At 32.7% G+C, this 21,878-nt stretch overlaps 1 protein-coding gene across 1 annotated transcript in view; it reads left to right on the forward strand.

Annotated features, from left to right (window-relative positions):
* LOC129976615 (monocarboxylate transporter 12-like) overlaps nucleotides 1–21,609 on the forward strand; it is a 249,466-nt gene extending 227,857 nt beyond the window's left edge. Inside the window, exons 2-5 of the mRNA XM_056090262.1 lie at nucleotides 3,394–3,727; nucleotides 6,228–6,510; nucleotides 12,670–13,051; nucleotides 20,287–21,609. Coding sequence (XP_055946237.1) covers nucleotides 3,394–3,727; nucleotides 6,228–6,510; nucleotides 12,670–13,051; nucleotides 20,287–20,963 — 1,676 coding nt within the window. The 3' untranslated portion in view covers nucleotides 20,964–21,609. The remainder of the gene's footprint in view (nucleotides 1–3,393; nucleotides 3,728–6,227; nucleotides 6,511–12,669; nucleotides 13,052–20,286) is intronic.
* Nucleotides 21,610–21,878: the final 269 nt, after the last annotated feature.

Consider the following 21,878-nt stretch of genomic DNA (forward strand, 5'->3'; position numbering starts at 1 on the left):
TAGAAACCATTAGAATGCTGAATTTCAGTAGCAAATCTTTCAGTACACAAAAAAATTATCGAAATTAAATAAAGCCTCGAAAATGAATGTAGTAAAATAGGTGAAAATATCCAACAGATTTTTATAAGCATTCTTTCGTATGCTTGATGATAAATATATATATAAACAGTATGAATAGAGCTATGCGATTATAGAAACGTTTCTACTGATGTACTATGAAATTTAAGAAAAGAAAAAGTATCGTATTCGTAGCTCTAGGAAAACAGCTAATTATGATAAGAAAACGATTTTCTTTTCCAAAATTGGTATTTATTTCAAAACATGAGGAAGAAAAAAACATCTATAAATGAAATAGTGATTAAAAACAAATTAATTTTTCTTTTTCTATATTTTTTATGCTTTTTATCATGACATTTTTTTCCAGCAAGATTTATGCAAATTTAAAAATGGACGTGGTTCAAATAAGTTCAGATTATATACAGTTTTTATATTTTAAAACAGCATGACTCATTGTCAAAAAATAAATACGTTTCGAAAAACCGCTTTGTGGTAGACGGAAGATATGTGGTATATGGTCTTTAAAAACCAAATTTGTAGATTTCGACCAACTTTTGAGGAAATCTATTTGTCAAGTTCTATCTGCTCTCTACAGAATATAAATTAACCCAATAATTTCTAAATGAAGAGTGTAAGATTGTATTATTTAGTATCTAAAGAAAGAATTTTTTTAGCATCTAAAGTGTAGATATACGTCAAATCTGTAATCGGATATGTTAAGGAATTGACCATCTCTCGATCTGTTGAGTTTTCATAAAAATTACCGTCAATAGCATATACCATGTTTGACCATATTTATTAGAAAATATTCAGAAAAATTTCAAGGAAAATATCTCCGCTAGCAAGGGCATACCTTTTTCTAAACTATATGAGCAAGCTGTAACTGTCAATAATTTCTACGAACGATGTAATTTAACAATAATAAAATCTTTCTAAATGCCATCCAAGGTAAACAAACTATTAAGTAATTTAATATAATATAAATTTTAGTCAAACTTCTTATAAAATTAAATGTCAATGAATTAATTTTCAAGTAAGTGATTTAATTAATATATTTTTCTCGAATTATGACAAAAAATATATTAGAATTCTATAAAAGATCCTGAAATGTTTAGAAATAATCCTATATGTTACAAAGTACCATTGTTTGCACAGTAAAAAGGCAATAATGTTTAGATAATATATTATGTTAGAACGTTCAATTTATATCCCTTCCTATAAAGCTACAATGATATTGGGCATTAGTATCCAGCATATAAAATTCCATTGGAATGATTGAATCAATAAAATAATGCACTCCTCCTAAAGGCATATCTCAATAAAGAAAATTAGAAAATAATGCTTTTGTTGACCAACAACTCATCCGATTAATGAAATGGTTGACATGATATGTCTTAGGAATGTTGCCAAAAGCTGAAGAAGAATGTAATACAGTCATCTCCGATGCCACAACTGGAATGACAATATATGTTGACAGTTATTAAGAATGTCGTCAGACAAAAAAAAAGCAACAATATGAAAAGGAAAAACGCAACAATAAAAAAATTACTTTTTTTTAAATCTCCCGTTGGAATTCCGTCTCATGTCAAAATTAATGGAATTTTATTCTCATCTAGATTAACGGTTGATGATATTAATTCAAATATTCTGTGAAATAAAATAACATTAAAGAATTCCAGAGTCTTAACTTTAGTTAATCCAGAACGACAGCTGTCGGACGTCCTATTATAATTGCCATGGCAACACCGCCTTAACAATTTAGGAGCAACGTATCTTGTTAACAAATTATATAAATTGAGAAAGATGTTTGCTCCATTTGGAAAGCAGAGTTTTCATTTAATTATCGATTTACTTAGCACGGGGACATAAGTAATGAAATGCCGAGCTGCGAATTTGTTATATAATTTTATTTAAACTTAAGAGAATAATTGATTTCATTTGTGAGAGAAGAAACGAGATGTAATGGTTATGATATCAGATTAAATTAATTTTAATTTATGTAATTTATTAAAGTAGTAAATATTATTTATTACTTTGTGACTACATAAGGTAAAATTAGCTTTCCCTCTTATGTTTTTAAACTATTCGCATTTTGTGCCCTGCTAGTTCGTCCAATCTGTATTATTGTCGAATAATTAATTTCAGTCGAATTTTTAGATATAACTTCATATCAATGATCACAATAAAATTACCAGACATAAAAGATATATTATTTTTATTGTCTTACATATGCTCCGTCCATTGTATGCGGAGTATATTATTAAATCTCTCTAATGGAAACAGTCATATTAAAGATGTAAATATGTGATTCTCCTACCTTATAGCTTTCACAGTATTGTAACTCCTCTTTTTTTTTATTCGTGTCGTAAGATTACAGATTTTCTACAGAATTCTTTTTCTTTGACTTTCAACAATGGAAGAAAATAACCATGCAATGTTGGATAAAACAATGCAAGCTTTTTTAATTGCAAGGTAACGATAAAAACGGTTAATTGTGGAAATCGGGTAAAAAAAATCATTTTGAATTTTACCAAAAAAAAAAACAGGAAAAAAATTTACGGTTGTTTTATTAATGTCATTAAAAAGACATTTTTTTTTTTAAATTTCGTGACTGTATGGAATTTTTTTTTGTGCAATAATATTTTAGGAAGTTATCATGTAAAAAAAATTTAAATTCAGTTTAAATCTTAATTCAATAAAATTTCAAAAAAACAGCTCTGAGATGCAAATTTCCTCACTTCAACTTATGTATATGCCAAATTTTGTAGCAATAAAACAAGCGGTCTGCATTGTAGAGTGTCATCATGTTCTACACATTTGTCTTTATTATTAGTAGAGAAGATTTTTTAAGCATTTTCAGAGGGAAGTTGTATTGTTGCTACTCTGGAACTTGATAAAATTAATTTCATTTTATCTGTTTTATAAATGTTATAAAAGTAATTGCTCCTACTTTCTAACTAGTAATGTATTATTAACTAACCGCTTCTCTGAAATATGATAAATATTTAACTCTTTAACGAGATTATGCAGGTTCTGAATTTAATAAACGTTCATGCATCAATCTAATGGGACCGATTCTAGACCGATTTAGCGTAACCGGTTTTCTTCGATTTAAATCATAATATTTGGAAGGTTTCACTGAAGAATGCATTTTGTACAGCTTGAAATCATTTTGAAAATCTCAAACACTCTGCCATTTTTTATGCAGTCGATTTTTCACTGAAGAGGGTCACTCCTTTTTAGTATGAAATCTTACAGTAGAATGCATTTCAGACTGGAATGAACTTTATTTTCAACTTGAGTATATTACCTCACAATGTTTCTTGCTCCTTTCAGTGCTAGTTGGAGTATCCTGCATGTCTGTAAGCCTTCTTCTAACTCCTGTGGTGGTCTCGCTTGGCCGGCGAAAGAGTCCCCGCCTGCTGGCCATTCTGGGCGGGCTGGTCTGCGCCCTGGGTTGCCTCTTCACATCTTTCGCCTCTCAATTGCACCAACTGCACTTCAGCTGTGGCGTCGTGCTGGGCGCTGGTCTCGGCCTCACACGCAGCACAGCCACCCTCATGGTTGGCCAGTACTTCAAGAAGAGAAGAGAACTCGTCGAAGTCTTCGTGGTTTGTGGCTCTGGGACTGGTACAGCGCTCGTACCACTTCTAGTTGCTCATGCCATCAGGTAGCTGTTGTACCTCTTAAATTTACCTTTTCTTGAAACTTATGAATAATATTGCATTTTTGATTTACTCTGTTCAGTAAGTAACTTTAACACAAAAAAGGACCTGTTTCATCATTCCGGTGAAACAGGTTCATTTCTCTGAATTTCTCATTCAATTTCATTTCTCTGAATGCCTTCTTTCTTGACATGTAAATCGTCCGCTGTTAAATTTCATTTTATCGAAATCAGTCCTCTGGAAGAGTAGTTTTTAATTGTCTCTAATGTTTTTAATGCGTTGAGGAACTTAATAATATCGATTAAATCAATGTCAGGGTCTTTTATCTTATATGGCGAGTCATACCGGGGGCCATTTCAGGTATGGGGATGAAGAGTTTGCGGAGTGGTGAAACCACCACATCAGAAGCTTATCAGCCACCAGAAGTTATCAAGGAATTTCTCACCACATTGATGATTATAGAAATAGTGGGAGGTCGGCTACCTTCTACCGATGACAGAAAGTGTCTCCTATGGAAGGGACTATGTTATGACCTATAATTGCCCTTAGAACTCAACCATAGTTCTCGCCAATGCTGTAGAGGCATCCGGATCATTCATTTCTTTCCTAATGCTTAAAGGTGGTTCAGAAATAGCTAATTTGTGGTTACATCCATGCATTGAACATTTGGCTATTGAATATAATTTTCCTCATTTGTTTCATGGAATGCACCAGATTAACGCCCAGTACGCAGGGTGATAAAAATCATTATTTACAATTTAACTGTGATCAGAATAAATGCAACGAATGCAATTAATATCTAGTGCAATCAGGCGGAGGGCATGCCTTGGAAAATTCAGTCGGTACGAGACTCAATATATTAATAATATAATTATTACATGAAAAAAGGCCGATTCTGAGAAAATATCCTTCTAACTTATATGCTAATATGTTGTCTTAATTGGGTAACTATAGATCAGCAAGAGTGGCAACGTATCATTTGCCAACTATGTGATTGGAGGCTGATCTCACATGCCGTTTTTATTTATAATTTAATAATTTCAGATTGGAATAACAATATGCAAGTATTTTTATTAGAATATTAATTATTATATTTTTTAAATAATCCTTCTTTGACATTATATATGAATCACAATGAAAAATATGTTTAGTAATAAGTTAACTATTCAGAAACTACCTTAATTAGGATAAATAACATTATAATGTCTTTATAAAGACACACATTTTGTTATTTTATGGACTAAAATAATTGCAAAGTTTTATCCTAATTTTACGGAATCAATTAAAATTACATATGGAATAAAATGATTTGTTACTCCATTGAATGCATAGGCAGATGTGCCAAAGTGTGTTTTCCAACAGATCTTCCAAAAAACTTTGCTCTATTGAACAAAAAGTCAATCTTTATTAGTTGTTTAAGATTCGAAAATATTTTTAATTCCAGTGTTTTATTATAGTTGTAAATTTCATTCTTGTGTATAATTAAAGGCTTATAAATGTATAAAATTTTAAAAAGTTTAGAAATGAAAAAAATTATACGAATTTTCTATGTGATGAGATTAATTTATCGCCATGAAAGTCGAAAATTTAATTAATTAAAGAATTAGAAATTAATTTTTAACTAGAATTCTTCCATCATGTGAGTAAACTGCTATTTCATAGTAAAACATTAGAATAATAATTTTAAAACACTTTTATTAAAATTTTAATAAAAATATTTTTAATTGTTAATTTAAATCTGTTCGATTGCAAATAAAAACAGCATGCAGATTCGAACTCTGGTATCCTTAATTGGCAAGTAACAATCTGTTGGTTTCGGTATGGTATGGTATGGTATAGTTAAGGTTTTCTGGCACAAGGTTCAATTTAGGACAAGCTGTGCCATCCATAAGGATATTTAAATAGTTCCATTATAAAAGTGTAAATAAAACAAGGATACATTGTAAAACGTCAAAAGTTTAGAAGGTCTATGATTTATAATGATTTGGCACAAGAATAAAAATAAAACTCAAATTTTAAATGCTATGAAAGAAACCAATGGCTTTTAAAAAGTCAAAAAGTTTTAAGTGAGGTTTTTCAGCCACCAGGTCCTGTAAATTTAAAATACGCGAATGAAAGTGAGTTAAACGATCTGAAGTAAAATTAGGACATTGAGTAAGAAAATGTGCAATGGAATTGATCACTCCACAGTTCGTACAATGAGGGGCTTGTTCACCAAACAGCAAATGTCTATGCATATACCTGTTGTTGCTTTTTATGCGTGTTGGTTTCGGATTTTAATGGAGGAAGGTTCTAAAAGTATACTTGTAATGTAACAAATCGTATCCTTCACTTTTAAGACTTTTTAAATAACATAGCATAATTAACTTATTTTTAATTTTCACATTTCAATTTCATTAGAACAAACAGCTTATTTCAGTGTAATAGTATAAATGTCTCTTCATAATTCATTTCATGATTTCTTTATCAAGCAGATTTAATGGGATGTTTTATCTTTTCTTCTAGCACCCTTGGATGGCGACTGGGTCTGCAAGCCATCACCGGGCTGGTCTCCCTTACTTTTCTGCTGGGCATCTTTTACAGACCAGCGTCCTTATACCACCCTCAACGTAGAGCCATACTGCATTTGAAAGGTCTGCAGAAGCGTTCTAAAGCCAAAGACAAAGGGGCGCAGAAGGAGAAGCCGCCCTTCTTCGATCTCACTGTTCTCAGATCCAGAACAGTGCAGATCCTGATTGCCGGAAGCGCTTTCTCAGCAGTTGGTATCCACGTTCCATTCTTCTTACTGGTAAGAATCATATGAAATTATATGAATCATATGATTTGAAATACTGCTTTGAAATAGATATTTCAAAATGAAAATCTTTCTTTATTGTGTTTGTACTAACAATGCATGAAACAAAAATTCAGTGAAGTTTGCTTGTTTCAAAACCGATGCGGTCAGCATAAGAAATCGATTTAGCCACTTTTATAATTCGAATCTCTAGAAGAATTTTGTCTAAAAATAAGCTCTGGAGAAAAAGGAAACTAAAACTTGGAACAAACACTTTTTTTTTAATATTTAACAGCTTTAATCAATTGTGCATCATTTATAAATATGTATTATAAATTAGCAGTAAGTAATTTTGATTAAGGTGTATGTACACACTTGAAACTTCAAAAATCGTTCAAAATATCGAATATTTTTTTATTACTTAATAATTTCTCCGATCCTTCAGCTTTCAAACGATATCAAGATGTTGTCAATATTCGAAATATTTCTCGAATTACAATTATTTTTCTTGAGGTGCTTTCATTAAAAACTCTAGTTACGTTGTTTTTAAAACTCATTTTATGAAGAATGATATTTTCCACTATGTTGCTTCATTCGAACAATCATAACTCAACAAGAAATGAACCAAATACAGTTATTTATATATCAAAATAATCTGTATGAAATAGCAGATGTTTGTGCCTCAATCAAAGTTATATGTATAGAAATAAATTTTTAATAGCTGTTTAAAATTTAAAATGACAGAAAAAATCTCGCTTTTTCTATTCATCGTTGATGAAAAAATTGTTTAAAAAAAACTATACATTTTTATAACTTGTTTGAGGCAGACAACATGAAGACTAATATTAGGCATCATTTCCAACTAGAATTGTGTGTCTGTACAAATTAGGATTTAAGATATTATGTTTAAAAAAATAGGCTAATTAGCTCATTAAATATTATTTAATTAATTAATAATTAGTGTAATATGGTTTTTTCTCACTGAAATGAGTTTAAACATATATTAATAACCTACTGTAAAAAAACTGGATTTTTAAAGTTAAAATTTTAAAAAAAATCTTCAAGTGTGTACGTACACCTTAATGAAGTAATTATAATCGTGAATGAGAAACTTAATAATTTTAAAAATCATAATTTCAAAAAAATAAGTAAATAATTTCAATGACTTTAAACCAGAGGAAGTGGTTTCCCCCAAAATTTCTTACATATTCTTAAATAAAGGATTATCCCAAACAACACCTTACATGGCATCGGCGTACAATAGTTAAAAATATAACCTCTGGCGTGAATAGAGCATTTTTACTGAATCTATCGTGTGATCCTTGGCGAGCGTTTTGGCGATTCATTCCTGGCATGCAGTTATTAGTATCTAAAAAGCGAATTAGTGTTTTAGACTTGTGCTTCCCAACGATTAAAAAATGATACAAAACTACTCATGAAGTCATAAAATTCCATACCAAATTTGATATACATTTAAGTCATTACGTTTTTGGATCATTGCGTTTACATATTTCTGAAAATACAGACCGACAGACAGTCAACTAACTCTTTGTCGGATTTGAATCGAAATTTAAGATAGATGTTAAATCTATACATCGAATTTTATCTAACTCTTTTCGTTTTGTATAGTTGTTATATTTCGTTTTGTCATACTCTGAGCGGATTTTGCTCAAAAATTTGATAAAAATCTACAAATTTGATATAAAGACAGTATATTAAATTTTGTCTGCCTTGTTCAAAGCGTATTTGAACTTTCTTTTTGACAGACAGACTGACGGACATTTTCCAAAAAATGTACTTTTTGAACTCGGGAAGTCAAAAACATGGAGATTCATCAAAACCACGAGTTCGAATTTTTTTGATGGCTACATTAATTTCTCTATATTATGTACGCGAGAAAGTAAAAATAAGTAAATAATTTTAATAATTCCAAAAGTAAGTCAAAAATAAGTTTAAATATTTGATTCCAAAAACAATTTTAGTAAGCTAGAAGTATGCAGATATTTCAGTATACTTTTATACAATAAAACTTAAAAATAAATTGCACAATTAAAATCTAAAAAATTTAAGCGAAAACGATTGCAACATCCAAGTCGGTTCTGACTAATCATGAGCGTCTAGTCACGTTTTTGGAAGCTAAATACAAAATTGCCTTTGTGGAACAGAAACACTTCGTCCAAAAAATAATTCCGTTTTTCGCCTGCCAGCTAAGCATGGGGAAAAAAGTCTTTCCAGGATAATAAATCTTAAATAAGTACCAACTTCCTTAAGTCCAATCTACTGCAAAGCTTTAACGAAAGATAAACATAGTCGCGTGCCAACACTAGCACAAGAATTAACTCTGTTACAGCATTTTACACGATAATAAGAAGAATCGTGATTCTCAAAAAAATGAGAAAAAAATCATAAATAAATACTAAGTAATCTTGCAAATGCAACGAATGAAGTTTGTTTGGATTTCATAATGTTCAGAATAAAGAGAAAAATTTTCATTTTTTTTTCTGTCCTCCTTAGATGTGAAAATATTTTTAGAATCTTCAGAAGATATAAATGTAAGAGATAAACGAGGTGTCATCAATTATTCGGCTATGTTATTTGCTCAAAGGTTTTTACGATTGCTTAAGACTATGATTTCTAAATTTAAATATTCTTTGTGAACCTTGGACTAAAAAGGATGTAATAATAATATAGATGTGGAAAACGAGTGAAGTTCTTTGAAATTTTCAAATTTTATTTTGTGAAATGCTAAGTATCTTCTGCAAAAACATAATTATAGATATAATAAAATCTATAATAAGAGATTTTAAGTCTAAAAGCAAACAAATATATGTTTTATTTTTGTTTTTGTATTTTATAAACTAAAGTTTTAACTTATTGTGTTATATATGCTGAAAATTATATGCTTATCTTTTCTAAGTACACTTTTGTTCACCTTAATCTAGAGCATTTTAAGACTTAAAATATTTGTAAAAAAATATTTTCACCATTTTTATTTTACTTCCTCGATTTGTTCTATCTTTAAGCTTGTACAGTCACTAACAAATTCAGCTCGTTAATGCAATGGCCATACAAAAACCTTATTTATCTTCATTTGTTGTTAGGTGAACAGCTACCAATATGATTACATAGTGAAGTCATATATCTGTCCACCATATTTTATTAGAATGCTCCAGTTTCAGTGAAAATATTTGTAGTTTTTCAAATGTCAATAATTTTATAATCAAATTTATTTGTCAAGAAGACCTCGTTTTCAACCATTTTTTCTTTATACAAAGTATGTTGTTGTTATTTCTTATGGCACTTGCCATGAACAAGCCCGCTGTTCGAAGACAGCCGGTTTAAGCCTGAGGGGGAGCACCTTTTGTTTCTATAGTAGCGCCATCTAGGGCCAAGAGAACGACTTAGCTACACACACATAACAACCCTTTTTACGGGGCGGATTTCATTCACAGATCGTAATTTAGACCTAAATCAGAGAACGATCACCCCTGATCCAGTACCCCCAGTGGTATTACCGACATGGAGGACTTTGTGACCACGACAGATTTATACGCGCGTCAGCCACAAAGCGCGCGGGGAATCTTCGGCCGGCGGGGTTCGAACTCGCAACCTAAGGGACGCGAATCCACCGGTCTACCAACCAGGCTATCCCGGCTAAAGTACACAACGAGAAAATACTGTAATCGTGAAAAAGTTCGAACTCTAGATTTTGATGAATCTCCCCATTTGAAACCTCCTGTGTTCGCAAAACATATTTTTATAAAATGTCCGTTTGTCTCTGGCAAAGATAACCCAAAAACTTTTTGAACTAGATTTGGTGTATACGCTTTTTACACCAAATTTGTGGATTTTTATCAAATTTTGAACGAAATCTATTTAGAGGAAGTCTGTCTATCCAGCTGCTCAAATATAAGTTAACACGATAATTAGAAAACGAAGAGAGCTATAGAGATAAAATTTGGAGCACAGATTTAATATCTGTAGTGTAGGTACCGGTCAAATATTCAGCCAAATCCAACCAAGGGTTGGCTGACTGTCAGTCTGCACTTTCAGAAATAAGTAAAAACGTTAATTCAAAGATGCAATGATTTAAGTATATAAAATCTGGTATGAGATTTTGTGACTATGAGTGCAGTTTTGTGTCAAATTTTTATTTCAATCGGTCGAGAAAAACGTGTCTAAAACACAAATTCCATTTTTGGATAATATTAACGCATGCCAGGGACTAATCTCAAAATAACTCGCCAAGAATGACACAATAGAATCAGTGAAAATGCTAAATTCAAGCCAAAATTTAATATTTCGTAACTATTCTACGCCAATGCCATGTTTGGCGTTCCTTGGCATGACAAGTTTATTAGAGTGTATTCGAGAAATTTTTGAGTTGAGCATTCAAAAGTCTTGAAGTCATGTCTGCTTCTGAACATGATAATTAAAAAAAGTTTTCAAGGAAATTTAATTCTTGATTTTGCACAAAATGTGAAGATTTTTGTCAAATTTTGAATGAAATTCACAGCGAGAAAATATATTCGGCAGTCCAAATATAATTTAACGTGATAACAACAAATAAAGAAAAATAAAATGGATAAGTTTTCGTACATATATTTCACATCTAAAGTATAAATATGTATCGAATTTGAAACCAATTTCTTGGAGACGCTGACCAGCTATCTGTGAGTGATTTCAAAAATATATAAATATGACAAGAGTCCTTATTGATCCCATGGTGGGCTACTGATAAGATCTAAACTTCAGGGATGGATAGTTGCAGGTTCAAAATCCGATTTTATCAATTAGTTTAGTTATATTAACGTCCCATTGTAAAGCAACACTAGGGCTATTTTGGGAAGGACCTCGTCATTTTGAACCGCGATCAGATGACGAGGACGACACCTGAGCTGGCACCCCCTCTCCACGCCACACCAAACCAGCGGGAGGACGTTTGGCATGATGGATTTAACGTGCAACAGACCCCCTTACACGACGGTTCTTCGGTGGAATCGGGTCACGAACCTGAAACCCTACGGCTCACAAGCCGAGACCTAACCACCAGGCCACCGCGGCCTCCGATTTTATCAAAGATTATTGCATAAGCGATTCTATCCACGCTGAATTCGTAGAAGCCAAAGTTTTTCGAACTGATTTGGTGTGGAGTTTGGAGAGACCGCATTTCGGCTTATTGGTCCATCACAAAATAGCCCTTGTCTTGCTTCGGACATCAGTATGATTTGTGGAGATTGAATTGCCAAGGACCGAACCCACGACGTTAGGGTCCATAACAGCGTAACATACCACTAGACAAAAGTGATCACCCTAATCTGGAGGTTGCTAACAGACTTATGAAGCTATCACCACAGACTAATCAAAATCCAATCCCTTAAAGTAATCATGACAAGGAAACTGATGTAATATAAATAATTCATTTCAATGAAAATATGCAATTATTACATACTTTTACTGAAAAGAGTGAAGGATTTTTATTGCAACCATTATATCTAGAAATTGTACAACCAGAGTTATACAAATGTATCTGATTATATAAGGTTCACACACCATAGTTAAGCAGGCTTGAAGAACGTAGGGTAATAGGATGGGCAACATTCTCGCCGTCCGGTATTAGGAAAAATGTATTAATCTTATTTTCACGATTATTTTATTTCTGTCTGTAACTAATTCTTAAACTTATTTTCTCGGAACAGAAAACCCATATATTCTCATTACGTTAATACAAATTACAATAGGTGACTAGAAATCAGACTTTCGAAACTACGTGATGTGACTGGACAACCCGAAGACGAGCTTCCATTTTCCAACTAGGCACTATAACAATAAATCGCAAATGAACACATATCAATCCATATGCCAGCATAAGGGGCATATGTCAATACCACCCATGAATTTGATTTCTAGTTTCATTTATCAAAGAACTGTTGTTGTTACTAATCCCAAATGGTTTAACGTTGCTAGAATCTTCATGAATCCGAAAACTTCCTAAAAGTCGAGAGATAAAATAAGGTCCATTAAATGATCATCTTTGGTAAAACCCAAACACTCAAAAATGTGGAAGGGGTGGGCCTGGTCAGCTTTACACTAATGGTATTCCAGGAAGAATTTCCGGTTATGACAAAAGAAGCTTAATATATACTTGTACAACTTTTTTTTAATCTTTTCTAGATGTATCAAGGACATGAAGAAGGTCTTCCATCCGGCTCTCTACTGCGTCTACAGGCCTATATGGGACTTGCTTCGGTTGTAGGCAGTGCAGCATTTGGCTTCATAGTAGTTAAGAACAGTCTACAGTGCTTCATTGCTCGCCAATATCTCAGCCAAGCATCCTTATTCATGATGGCTGGCTCTCTATTGGCCTTTGTCTCACTTCAAGGATACAGTGGATTCGTTCTTTTTACATTGGTGTATGGATTCTTCCATGGAGGTTACATGTACACCCTGAAGATGTTCGTGTTTGAAAAAGTGCGGGCCAGAAACTTTGCAAGAGCATGGGGATTCGTTCTCGGAAGTCAGGCTATACCGCTGCTCATAGGAGTGCCTCTCACAGGTAAGATCAGAAACCTTTATTACAGGCAGTGATAAATTGAGTTGTAATAAATTGAAGTTTTACAGCAAAGAATATAATATAATTATTTGATACAAGTATATTCGAGAAATAATTGAGAAAGGACAATATTGTATGATGAATCTATGAACTGTGAAATAAAACTTGTTTGCTACTGATTCGGTCAAAGAAAAGGAGGGTTTAACACAAAATCGGGAAGGGAAAGCTTTAACTTGGGACACGACTATTTTGGCGAGGGATCTCGCTTACTCAAAATCTTGACAGAGTTGGAATTCCAAGATTTTCCAAATCTAAATAAATTATTTTCTAAATTTAAGATATCATTTATGATAATTAGTTTGAATTTTATTTAATTATATACTGTTTTCAAATATTATTGATTATTAATATTAATTACCTAATCATACAAAGGGTGTTCAAATGAAAAGGTACGGAACGTCGTAACAACTTAACCATTAGCATATTTGCCTATGCAGCAATGAGAGAACATAGTGAGACATCTTGGGATGCGATTGGAATCTCCGGCGTAATCGGAACATGCGCAGGAGAGAGCAGAGGCTCTTATAAAGAGCGCCGTTCAATTGACGCTACTTGTTGAATTCCTCGAGCACAGAAGAACCATTAACTTCGACGTGTACTTTGAGACACTCCGAATATTACGCAGGTCCATCAAGAACAAAAGACCGGGGGTACTCACGGAGGGTGTGGTTCTGCTCCATGATAACGCGCGTCCACACGTTTCCAGGGTCACACACACGGAAATGGCCAAGTTCAAGTGGGAGCAGCAGGACCATCCGCCCTATAGCCCAGACATGCCACCCTGCGATTTTCATTTGCTTTGTTCCTTGAAAAAACACCTGACAATAAAGATCTTCAACTCGGACGGTGAACTCAAGGATACTGTGAAGGACCGGGTCTCGTCACGGCCATAAGAATTCTGGGAACAAGAAATCCTTCGGCTCGTTAATCAATGGGACCGTTTCGTACCTTTTCATTTGATCACCCCTTGTAGAATTAATATCAGTATTACTAAATAAATTGTGATAAACTGAAATTTAATCAATTACGAAAATGAAGATACAACAAATCCATTTACTTAAAAGATTACCACTTCCACATTCTATATTTTTATTCAAATGACATATTCACCTTGACGCATTGAGAGTTGTACTTCATAGTTATTTATGCTTATTCGTTTATTATTATAATTATGGTGATATTTTTACATGCTTATGATTATAAACACGGTTTTTATAGTTTAATATACCTATTATATAGTTGAAAAACTATTAATTAATAATATATAGTATTTTTTAAGAAAAATGAAGCATTTGTATTTATACATGATTTGTCAATATTTTGACGTCATCTTATATTTGGTTCATTAGGAAACAAATATTCATATGGATGATAAGAAAAATATAAGGATTTTTTTCGCATACTCTGTAAAAATATTTTGTATACTTAAATTTAGCTTAACTTACACTGACCACATGAACACTGTAATAACTTCAGAAAAGTTTACCTGGCTGACTTTTAGGTTCACTGTTGAAATACAAATTTTTTTTATTCTTATGGAAAAATCCTATTGTATATGTTGCCCTCAAAACTTTTGCAATAGCTCTGCAAAGGAATTTGTGTACAACAAATATTTTATATCAAATTCCAAAAAGCTTCACTTTTAACTTTGTATCTGTCTTTAAAGAAAAAATTTCTATATTAATCCTGGATTTTCGAATTTATGTATACCATTGAACTTTCAGCACAGAATGATTGCAATCGTAGCTTATTCACTATATTTAAAACTGTAATAGAAAACATATTTCCTTGCTCTAAAATCAACTAAAACTGCAATAATTTAAAAAATCACCGTGAAAATGAAGATCAGTGGGAGTATGTTTCAATAAGTAATGAGGGAAATTATCGATAAAATTTTTTCAAATGTTTTATTTTGCAATGAATACTTCATTAGTTGCTTTAAAAACAGCTCCCGTCAAGTTTGGAGAAGAGGGTGTCGTCCTCGTCATCTGACAGCGGTTCAAATTTACAAGGTCCGCCTCAAAATAGCCCTAGTGTTGCTTCAAAACGGGACATTAATATAATTAAACTAAAATTAAATCTAAAACCAGCTAAATTCATCTGATTGTATACGAAGCATTTAAATAAACTCAATTGTATGAATCTCTATTTTTTTTTTCAAATACAGCCATAACATTTACCACTAGAATCATAATTCAATTGTCCAATGGAGACAAAACTCATTCCTTAGACAAATTTGTACAACAGCAAAGAAATTTCTGAACAAAGAACCATAACATTTATAATTTTCTAGTAATTCACTTTATTATGCCACAAGGGAACCAGCTAGTCGCCTATTTTTGAAGTAGAATCGCCATCGATTCTTGTAACTAATTTTTGATCGATTCACTACATCCATAACAAGCAAACAACAGAGGAAAAAAGAATGCCCTCGCAGGGAAAAGACCTATCGCACGAATTCGACCTCTTCGTTTTCTGTCTAACTAAATAACTTGAAACAAAATTAATCTTTTCCAGAAGAAAACTTCCTAGGATCGATGTAGAAGGGAGCCCTTCTTTCAGAGACTTTTCGCCACCGATAAACACTTAACTCCTCACGTACAAGTGCCGATTCCCCTCCGTTTATTTTTGCAATTCCTTTGGGGCGGCGAATGTAAAATCCGCTCTTTGGGTTTCGGAATGAAGTCAGTCTGGCACTTTTTATTCATCTCCTTTCTTCCCAACAATTGTAGGAAACGGGGAGTGGCATAAGGGTTGTCTGGGTTGAAATCGACTTTTGTTGGTAGCTCAGAGGCTTGTTTGGTGTCGTGTTAAGTGAATGATTCGTTTACGATCGGATAAGTTTTATTTCTGCTACTGTATAAGCTTTTGTTAGTTGGTTTTAGGTTGGGAGAGGCAATTTAGGGATGTATTCGTTCAGTACAAAACTATGAAATCTTTTCTGGATGATATAAAGCGAGGATTTTGAAGACAATGGATGTTATTAAGTAAGATTAATGCCAAGTGAACTATATAATCTATAATCTACGATCCACAAACTATCATGTTTGGGAAAACCTTAAGCTGTTCAGTTCAGTTATATTGACGTCTCGTTTCTAAAACAGCACTGGGGCTATTTTAGGACAGATCTCGGAATTTTGAACAACGTTGAAATGACGAGGACGACACCTGGGCTGGCACTCCCCTCTTCCACTCACCAAAATTCCACACCCCACCAGCAGGGGGGGGGGGTAGTTTGCCCCAGTAACTTGCACCAGACCAGCTTTCACGACGATTCTTCGGTTGGTTGGTTTGTGCGGTTTATTGGCGCAAGAGCCATATTTGGCCATGCTGCGCCAAGCAAATGGTAAGAAAAGGCCTACAATAAAACCAAACATTAAAAAATATAAAAGCGAAAGAGATCAGCATGAAAATGCAGGAAATTAATGTGCAATTATGTTAATGTTTTAAATAAAATACTGATGTGACGAAAGTGTTAAAATGAAGCAAAGTAAAAGGTGAAACATGAACAAAAGTCAAAATTACTAAATACAAGAATAAAAGCCAATGGGTTTTAGAAACTTGAAAATATTTGGGTGGTGTGTTTCACCCACCAGGTCCTGTAATTTAACAGAAGACGAGTAGAAAATATTACGTCGATGAACATTAAAATTGGGACATTCGATTAAGATATGTTTAATACTAAAAGCAATATTACAAGTGGTACACATTGGCACCCTTTCACCGACGATGAGGTGACGATGAGTATAGCGAGTATGTCCTATACGGAGGCGAGTCAATTTAACATCATTCTCTCGTATAGGTAAAACAGGCCACAAAACAATTGTGGGTTTTATTGACTGTAGTTTGTTCTGGATCTGCAGATCCCATGATTTTTGCCAAGTTGTAAAGAGTTGATAAATAAATAACTTTTTGACGTCACAATATGGGAGGGCCAGAGACAAAGATGTTGATTCAGAGACAGATGTTGATTCTTCGGAGGAATCGGGTTTCAAGCCTGAAACCTCTCCGATTCCGGAGCAGAGGCCTTGCCAACAGGCCACAGCTGCACGGAAGACATTAAACACTTGCGGTGGCAAAACATGCCACTCACGTCAAGATGCATTTGTTTCAGAATCGTTAATGAGCGTGCTAGAAACGTCAGCAGGCATTTGACGTGGATGCAAAAATGATTCTCACAACCAGTCGATTGAAATTGTTTGCTGGAACACAGTTTACAGGAGTGCAGTCTTAGGTCGAAAATTAATTCATTTGGAAGATACAAATTTTTTCTGATTTTTGAAAAGTATCGGATACTTTGTACAGCATCGCTGCGAATTACAGTGGACTGTTTTGAGCACACGTACCTATGAATTTCTTGCCATCGCAAGTGGTTAGTATTACGCAAAACTGACCAGGCATTTTTGATTAGACAAGAGTTTTCATTTTTCCAGATTGAGAGAAAAAAAAAACTGAACTCCTCATATGAACTAATATACTTACTTAGGTCATTAGTTCGTAATGAGGAATAGTTGTAAGTATTCATTCATTTATTTTTTTAAGTAAATTCTGAGAATAATTTAAACTTTTTTTTGTATTTTAAAATAATTATGTGCAGATGAGACTATGAAACGCGTATAATGTAATTGGTTAGTTCTTCCGGGTTTCACTACAATAAATTTTCTATTTAAAAAATAAATAAATAAGTAAAATGAAAGGAAATTGATGAACTCACCAACCATGAGGAATTCAGATGGCTAGTTAATAATAAATTGTTCAGTTCTAGATACTGAATATGTAAATGAGTTTTACAGGCTGGACTGCATATGATATTTCTTTGAAAAATAAGCATGGAGCAAAATATTCCAATTATACATGAAGAAATCAAATATCTAGGAGAATTTTAACATAAATTTCCATCATATGTAGAATGAATATAAAATGATCAGTTGTTCAATATTAAACGAGACAACCCAGTTTTTGATAATGTGTAAACTTTATTCCTCTATTTCCCATCTCATTATCCATTATGCCCCTAAACGAAATTTTGAAAACTGTTACTTATTATTATTATGCCTTATTATTACTTATGCCAGCGGTTTGTCATAAAAAATTCTTCAAAAATGCCATGTTTATTGCAACCAGCAATTAATCACCAAAAAAAATCCAATGATGAAATGTTTGCCTATTGACTATGTTTATCATTGATAAAGAAATTAAGTCGATAACATTCTGTTAACACACAAATACCAGAAAATTTACCCCCTAAATTGTCCAAGGATTCTCAGAAATCCCTTAATAATTGAAAGAAGAAAGACTGTAAAAATTACAATGTCAATTATTTATTCAAAATTTCGGTATTTTTTTAATTTTTATGACTCTCCTGATAAATTGTCAGAAAATTCAAATCGTCGTCATTTTGACAATTAGCAACTCAGCGTTAACGATCTTTGCGTAAATATTTGAATCACTAAGTAAGTCAGGTAATGCAACCATCTTTGTGAAATCTTGGAATATGAACATTAATCTTGGAATCTAACATAATGAATCTTGACATTCTCGGTGTAAACTAAATAACGCCCAGTAAACTCAAGAACTGTAAAAATAAACAAATACAGAAATGTCACGTTAAAATACAGAAATATCGTTCTTTTTTTCAACTAAAAAGCTCCCTAGAATATAAAATAAAAAAATATATCATTTAGGAAAAATAACGTTAATATTGTGGTGAAAATTCTATTTTTTTGGAAAATTCGACAGTTTTCTGAGAGTATATGAAAGCCATTTTGCATTAACCTATAAAAGAGTTGCTGTTCTAGATGCTGAATGGGCGGTGTAGACGAAAGATGGTTCCCTGCATTTATTCGATGTTGAGTTAGTTTTGTTCTTCTACTATCAACAGAGATATGAGAATACAGATCTTTGAATTCTTTAATAACTCTTTCCCCTGTACCTTTCTAATCATAATTTAATGCAATATCATTAAACAAATCTATTTTTAAACATTCAGAAGATTGGTTTGACTGTAATGTCCGAACTTCGCTCAACACAGTTGATTGGGACATGTTCCACTAGCACCCCAATTTACTTAATAACTTTGTTTATCACTGAAATTGATAACCCTGACATTAATTATTAGTACTTTAAAGAAATCTTCAAGTGCCTTGGTTACTACTACCCCCTTTGGAGAATATTCATTTATCGAAAACTCAGTAATGTCAAATCGAATTTTTTTTTTATTTCATCAGTAGAATCTTCCAAAATAATATCTGCACCATCTGGGATATCGAGATTCGTTAGAGAAATAATTTGATGACATGTAATAGTTCCAAAAGATTTTGTGTAGACTATCGCTGACTGAAGAATATAACTTTTTTTTTAAAAAAAAGGACAGTTATCTCACTTTTGGCACCAATTTGTTATAATTAGGCCTACCTCGTGGATTGAATGGGTTATGATTAAGATTGAACGAACAAAATTTATTTGCTTATAATAGAGCAATTAATAAGGCAAAAACAGTTACGGTTTAGACTACAACAGCAATGCATTGGCTGACTAACAAAAAAAAGGGGGGGAGGAGGGGCAAAGACTCAAAATGTAGCATCTTTTTAAAACAGCTCAGTTTTTCGACTCAGTTGCTTTTTTGTCGTAATCAAAAACACTATTGATTGCTTGCAAACTTACTAATTTAAAGCGCAACAGCAATTCTTTTATCAACGATTGTAGCAAAACTTTTATTAACTCTCGAATTTTCTCGAAATCAGCTGCTATTTCTTGGAGCCAAGTCACCGAATATCTCTCCAAACCTGTTGTCAAAATAATCAAAATACTTTCAGTTTACAGAATTTATTGCAATATTATTTAAAAATCTTAGGACAGCATTTTTTTCTCTAGAGCTTTTGTGAATCCTATTTGGTTTCGAATAAATGTAAAGGATTACAATTTCTTCTATTTAAAACATACGATTTACAGAAGTAAAAATAACCACTGTACTTTCAAATGAATAATACAATGAGCAACAAAATTATTCCTTTAAAAAATATTGTAGCTTTAAAATAATATATATTTTTTCTAAAATTATAATATTAAATGAATATATTCTTTGAGAATGGCTCGAGTAAATGAATAAAATGTGTTGTACAGAATGCGAATTCTATATAAATTGGAATTATATAAAGATATCTTTTTTCTCTTCCTAGGTTATTTGACCAAGACTAGAGGTGAACGTATGGGCCTTTATTTCGCCTGTGCCTGCATTTTTATGGGCGGCCTTCTACTTTTCTTTATAGACCTTCACAAAAGGAATGTAAAGCGACAGAAGAGCAATGCTATCGGTTCCGGTTCAGACATCGAGCAAGTGGATAGAAGAGCTTACCTGAGCCGCCGCGTGACTTTACAGGAACTCGCCAATTCACGAATCCTCGCCAAGCACAAGATCTCAAATGAATTATTGCATAAGCAGGAGCTTACCTGTATATCTGAAGAAGTGATAATGGAAAACATCTTCGACGATTATGTGGATGACTGCATCACTTCTTGCAATAAAGAGGAGAAATACTTGATGCTCAGTGAATTTGAGAACAATCTCATCAACACACAGGAATCGTCGAGTGTCAGCCAAGAGGTTCGAAAACTTGCACAAGAGAGAAAGATCTCGAGCTCGAGTCCACCGCTGCTGGAGCACTGCCCAAACTGCTTCAGAGTAGTGCCGATAGAAGGCACCACAACCTGCGGATTTAGTGATGACTTAACAGATGTGCCAACAAAGACACATGTCTCCAGATCTTCTGCCAAGAAATTAACAGCATCTAGAAAGAAAGAAAACAAAAATTCATTGCAAAATGATATAATAGATGAAGTGACATCTTCCATGTGAACTCCGATTACATGAATTTTTAACACATGGAAGTATGATAAAATTTTGGGAAGGGAGAACTGTCTGAAATGTCACGATACCCCATAAACACAGACAATATATCTACAATATTATGTTATATTCTGAATGTCGTGCAGTATCTTGGAAAGATATAGAAATACTGTAGAGCATTTTGTACTGTTAGGTTATATATCTGAGCATTATTGATGCTGCATTTCATCAAATAACTGAAATATAGTAAATAGATGGCAGCACAATCAAAATCAATAATTTACCATCTGTTGTCAGAAAGCATAAAACTGGTTTTAAAATGCTACGGATAGATGCCGACACTATATTGTAACTATTTCTAATTAATTTCTTTCAAAGAGACGTGCTTTGAAAGCTCTTCAGGAAAGAGCATTTTGTATGTCTAATATTTCATAAAAAATATAATAATAATTTATTGTGTTAGTTCGATAAGCATCAATTGAAACGAAACATCTTATAAAAACTGATAAATATTTAATTTATTCAATTTCATACAATTTACTATGGAATTTCATGCAACAGTCATAGTGAACAGAACTTTTTAACTGTATATGAGCTGAAACATTTAACAACTGTGTTATTTATGATATTATATAATCATTGTATGTTAACGATGATTGTGAATTGAATGTGATTGATGTAAAATTTGTAACTTATTTGTGCACTTGGTGCTACATTTCCTATTTTGTGAATAAATAAAATTCTTAATTGTTACTATTCATCAATAGCTTCCTGTCTTATTTTGTAACATTTATCTTATAAAATTGTAATAGAATGATTTGTGATGGTAAATTTCAACAATTTTAAGGTGCTCGGGTAAAATAATAATTTTTTTCCTTAAAACAAGTAATTTTTAAAAATAGTAACTTTGGAATTTAAGATGAT

This window comes from Argiope bruennichi, chromosome 7 (genome assembly GCF_947563725.1).
Source record: "Argiope bruennichi chromosome 7, qqArgBrue1.1, whole genome shotgun sequence".
Lineage (NCBI taxonomy): Eukaryota > Metazoa > Arthropoda > Arachnida > Araneae > Araneidae > Argiope > Argiope bruennichi.